At 37.0% G+C, this 6,000-nt stretch overlaps 1 protein-coding gene across 1 annotated transcript in view; it reads left to right on the forward strand.

Moving 5' to 3' along the window:
• MAN1A2 (mannosidase alpha class 1A member 2) overlaps positions 1–4,284 on the forward strand; it is a gene marked incomplete at its 5' end in the record, with an annotated part of 78,284 nt that extends 74,000 nt beyond the window's left edge. Inside the window, one exon of the mRNA XM_084243290.1 lies at positions 4,021–4,284. Coding sequence (XP_084099416.1) covers positions 4,021–4,153 — 133 coding nt within the window. The 3' untranslated portion in view covers positions 4,154–4,284. The remainder of the gene's footprint in view (positions 1–4,020) is intronic.
• Between the last annotated feature and the right edge of the window lie 1,716 nt (positions 4,285–6,000).

Here is a 6,000-nt window from a genome sequence, read left to right on the forward strand (position 1 = left end):
GAATTCATCCATCCTCACGGCACTGCCCTCATTCTGACATGAAGTATGATATCCTCGGTACTTAATAGTGTTTAGGTTAGAGCACACTTAACGGATGTTGAACCAGTTATACAGAATTCACAGCGTAGCACTTGTCATAGTAAAAGGAATTATACAAACATCTCCTCTATATTGTGCAGCTTTTGAAAAATCAGGGTTAATAATGGGTTTAATACCGGTTAGTTTTGAAATTACAAAAAAAAAATGTGGTTATGGCAAAATAAGTTGTATGTGACAGAAAAAGTGAAAGAGTTTCTGTCTACTTCTCATCCATTCTCACTCTTAAAAATAACTATTCTTGATGTAGCCTTTTAGAAGTTTCCTGAGTATATGTTAACATAACTACATATATATACACTCTCATTAGGCTTTCACTTCCCCCTGCAGATACTGTTCTGAGACTTATATTTTTCCACTTAACTCCTTATCTAGGGAAAGTTGCCACACTGACACATGCAGATGCACTGACCTGTACCTGGTGTGTTTCGTCAGTCAGTTGGTCCTAGTTGTTTGTAGCTATACACAGTGTCGCAGTGGTGCCTATCTTTGTTCCCTGTATGAATTTAAGTATTATTAAAATTCCTAGGAAAAAATGGGTGGGTCAAAATACATTAACATTTGAATTAGGAGGGTCTCCCTGGTGGTGCAAGGGGTTAAGATGCAACCTATGGAGCTATCTGCAACCATGAGTTCAATCCCGGCCAGGGAGCTACCCACATGGCCCAGCAGACTTCTCCTATCTCACCCGCTGCTCCCCTCAGCAGTGTATTTCAGTCAGTCTGCCTGTTCTGTTCCCCACTCTGTCTCTGGTGGATTCTCTCTCTCATACACACACCCTCCTCCCCACCCCCTGTATCTCTGGCCTGTGCCCCAGCTCTTGTATGCATAAATAAATAAATCTTAAAAAAAAATAACTATATACTTAAATATCTTTGTCAGTTTTTTTTTTTTTTTGCTACAGTAGAGGGAGCCACAACCCAAACTATACTGATGTAACAACAGCACATAAAAAGTTTATTTTTCTTTTCCTTTAGTCTTTTTTTAACTTTAAAAATTCATTTTACATTTCATTGTATTTTGACTAATATATAAGCATGGGTAATTACCACCCTGGTTACTGTGGAACATTTCCATTCTAGTCTTTTTTTTTTTTTTTTAATTAATTTATTTATGCATACAAGAGCTGGGATGTAGGCTAGAGGTGGAAGAGGGTGAGAGGATTCACCAGAGACAGAGTGAGGGCCAGAGCAGATGGATTGACTGAAATCCACTGCTGAGGGGAGCAGCGGGTGAGACAGGAGAGGTCTGCTGCGCCATGTGGGTAGCTCCCTGGCTGGGGATCGAATTCACGCTGCAGTGACTGTGGATAGCTTCATAGTGCTGAGACTTAACCCCTTGTACCACTAGGAAGGCCCCTTCATCCTAGCCATGCAGGAAGTTCAATCCCACCCCAAATGTATATCTGCTATCACAATTGACTGCTTATTCTAGAATCTCATGTAATTTAAATCAGACAGTATGCACTCATTCTTCTGTTTGGCATTTTTTTCAGCATGGGATTTTTCAGTTTAATCCATGTAGTTGCAAGTGTCAGTAATTTATTCCTTTCTGTTGATGCATAGTTATCTGTTATATGGCTAGACCTATATTGTCTATCTGGTAACACTTGAGAATCCCTTTATTATGTGCTTCTGAAAGGAGTCATAGAAGTAGGAATTAAATTTGTTTACTATTGAACTAAAATAAATTTCTTAATGTTTTTAATCTTGGTGCTTCTTAAAGCAGAGATGGTGAAGATAGAACTGAAGAGCTAAGTTTGTGACAAAAATCTTGCTCTGGGGCAAGGCAGATATAAGTGTACATTTTTGAATATAATTTCCAATGAATGTCTTCTATTTCATTTCATTTCTAATCAGTTCATTCCAAAGATGATGTTTAATATTAGAAGCACAGGTGAAAGTTTCAAGTAAATTGTTTTTCAAATCTGTTTTTCTGAAGAGTTTTAGTTCTTCGTACAAGCCCTTTTAGAATTGTAACACTTGTCCACAGGACACTGGACATTAGCATCAGTGGTTGTGTGAAAAGAATATACTAGTCCTCAAGACTCATGCACAAACACAAAGGACTAGGGGTCTTCTGGAGGGGAGGGGTGGAAGTTGTGTTAGTTTCCTAGGGCTGCTATAATGATCAGATCATCACAAATTTGGTGTCATAACAGAAATTTATTCTCTCTCAGCGAGAAGTCAGCTTCTTCTGAAGATGTTTCTTGGCTTATGGTGACATAACTTCAATCTTTGCCTTCATGTTTATATGAACACCTTCCCTGTGTGTCTTTGTGGCAGATCTCTTATTTCTCTTGAAAAGACCCCAGTCATTAGATTTAGGGACCACTGTTAAATACTAGGTTATTTTAATCTTTAGATCCTTTATTAATTTATATCTACAGACTCATTTCCAAATAAGATCACATTCTGAGACTTTGAGCTTTGAATTGGAGGTCTGGGGTGTGCAGGTCAGTTCCGCTATAGTATATTTAAGATACTTTTCTAAAATGAAGGTTTAAAAATACCGCATTCAGTTATCTAAAACTTTCACACTATCTTACTGATTTTCATAGCATTTGTGGTTACGTGCAAGGACTCACCTTCCTGGAAACTCCTCTCCCTAGGCCTTCACTGACTTATCTCCCAGGAAGTGATGAAGCTAGAGTAAGCTCAAGCTGTTAGTCCGTATTTAACTGAGAGATGTGGAATTGCCTAGAACACCGCTCCTTAGAGATACTCTTGCTCAGATTGCCAAGAGCATACGTTCTGGCCTCTGTACAGTGAGCCACCAAGCGGAGTCTCTTGTTAGTCCAGTCCGGTTTTTTGGTTTTTGTTTTTTTTTTTAATCAATTCCAGCTTTTCTGCTTGTAACCTGGTAAATAAAATCAAGCAGGTATCGGGGCCTAAGGTCAAGGAGTAAGATTGACCTGTTATTTTCCATTCCAGTTTTACCAGTTGTAGAGTCACGTAATTCCCATTTTACCTCAGTACATTTTTACTCTATCATCCCTACAATGACTGTAATCAAATGATATTAGCATGCCTGTTTTTTAAATAATGAAATTTAAGTTAAATCTGTAAAGGAATTCTCCACTGAGACCTATCATGGCCCAGGGGGTTATTGCTAATACCAAGAACTAGAACCCAGATTTCCTGACTATATACTTGTATTTTTGATGCTCACTTTAATGACTCGCTAATAGAATTCAGATTGCAATTTGCCCAACATTATAGGTAAGAATCATTGTGTGTATTAATTCTATCATTTACACTTCTAAATTATCACTCTGACTTACGGTGATCCTGGAGATATCAGGAATCCTTGCTTTCATAAGAATGATGTTACTGTCCCTTAAGAGCAGTTAACAAAGTAGTAAACCTGCTGTGAATCTGTAATGTTCCTTAAACCTTTAGTTAGCAGCTGGCAGTACCTGCTCCAAGAAGCGTGAAGACTACTGAAGTATTAGGAATGCATAAATTTGCTTTGTGAAAACAATGTTATTATTTCTGTCAGTGTTCATTAGTAAACGTAATTATTAATGTCAGGTTATACTGTGAGCTCTGAAGTTGCCAAAACATGATTGGTATAGTATATTATTTTTAAAAGAAATCCTTTGAAAATTATGAATTTATTGTATGCCACTTTTTAGAACATCATTGTTTTATGTACTTTACATCTGTGTGTGGAATTTTTAAACATCTTCTTATTTCAGCAGTCCTACTGGATTTTCTTAATGCTCTGTACATCTTACTGGATTTTCTTTGTTTTTGTTTTTGTGTTTTAGATCATTTGAGTGAGTAGAGTTCATTTTCTTATATATGTTTTTTCATGAAACCTCCAAATAAGTTGTTTCCTCTGATGTTATAACTGAGATCACTCGATGGCCTTGTTGAATTCTAATTGAAGCTCTTTCCCCCACCCCTCTTTTATTTTCAGATATTTATATCTGCTGTTCTCTGGTGATGACCTTTTACCTTTAGACCACTGGGTGTTTAATACAGAGGCTCATCCTCTGCCTGTGTTACATTTAGCCAATGCCACACTTTCAGGAAATCCTGCTGTTCGATGAAAACAGCTCCAGAAAGACCATTCTCTCCTGTGTTTTGTTTACATGGACCATTACAGAAATTAGTCTGGAGAGGGGGCTTTTGAAGACCTGGACCTCTTAAGTCAACAATGCAGGGTGAAATGTGACTATTCCCCACGAAACTTTTCAGCTTGTAGATATCTCAACTTTGAAATGATTCCATTTTATACCTGACCAAAACATAATAATCCGGTATGTGTAAGACAGAAACTTGATGTACTTTGATTCTTAACGAGATCGTCACATGAAAAATTATGCCTGTTAATACTATTTTATTTTTTAAGAGTTCTGGAGTCTGGAGGCTAGACTGCCTAAGAATAAGCCGAGAATGTGGAGCATCTTACGGAAGTTAGAGATGGCCTTTCGAACCAAGTATATAGCTGCTTCCGCCCATGGGAAGCAGCTTTCAAATCAAATACGTACACCTTGTTTGCCCCCTTTCTCTCCATTTTTAGTAACGGAATGAACTAAAATAAACACGAGTAAAAGAACAGAATGACTGCATCAGCAGCAGGAAGACTCAAAAAAGAGAGAGAAGTACCTGTCCCTATCTGAATTTCCACTTCCCTGGATGACCAGACTGGCAGCCATTTCAGGTCCCAATCTACTTCGTTGAAATTTCTTGGTTAGATTCCATGTCTCTGGGGGCATGGTGTAACAAAGATTACTCTTCAAGTCATGTCTCCACGTGGAATCTCTGAATCCGCTCCTCATTGGAACCGTTACTTCCGAGCCTGGGTTTGGGACTTTGTGCATGATGTTCAGTCCAGTGTCGATAGCATGACAAAAAGTGGGGGAAATGCCGCAGTTTGTTGCCTTGAAGCCTGTTCTAAGAGAAAGCCTTGGTTTTGCTGGTAGGAGATTTTTTTTTCCAGATCAGCACATCTACCAAGTAAACTTGATCCACTTTAACCTCATTATCAACTTAGAGTCCCTCAGTGTACAACTTTATTTATGTGGCTTGGCAAAATTCATTATACTCTTATGCAACTTTCAATTTACCTTGATGAGCCAAATTACTTTTATAACTTATGAAATAAAAAATAAAATACAGTGAAACTTCCTTAAATATTATATCTGGAATGGGGACAGGAGATCCCTTATTTATTATCAGATGAGTGAGCTTTTCACAAATATTTTATGTAGAAAATAAATTCAACTTTTATTTTCTCCAAGAATATTTATAGAAATCCAAAGAATCACAATGCTTCAAAATAATTTTTAGTGGTAAAATATTGATATGATTGATCCTATTACACTAAATCTGGGTCTATCTGAAGGACTTTCTCTTACCATCAGTAAATTTTACAATATTATTTTTAAAGAAACTGCTATTTCTTTATATTTTGGTGGAAGAACTTAAATTTTATCAAGAATTATATTGTAAGATAAATATCTAACACTATATGCGTTTTCTGTCCCTTGAGGTTTTGTCTCCGTATGAGATGTCTTTTTCTGCTTTACACTTAATACATGCAGCTTCCATGGACAATAAAAGTTGGGAGTAGTATAATTAGCCTAATATTTACCCTGAATTTGAAGATTTCATGAAACAATGTGCCAGGAAGCCTACTTTGGAATTCCAGTGGCTTATTTACTTATTTTGATAGCTTTTCTTTTTAACCTTACATTAGCATGTAGTAGGTTTAAATTGGGGAAAGATTTAATAAATAAATGTAATCAAATATTTTCTAAGGGTGATCCTCTTACACCAGAAATTGTCAAACTGCTCATAGCACAGCAAATGACCCATTAACGGTAACCACTCATGATTTTCCAGGATACATAGAAAAAGGTGTAGAGTCAGTTGCATTGAGTCTTTAATAACA

The sequence above is a fragment of the Talpa europaea genome, assembly GCF_964194135.1.
Source record: "Talpa europaea genome assembly, chromosome: 9".
Classification (NCBI taxonomy): domain Eukaryota; kingdom Metazoa; phylum Chordata; class Mammalia; order Eulipotyphla; family Talpidae; genus Talpa; species Talpa europaea.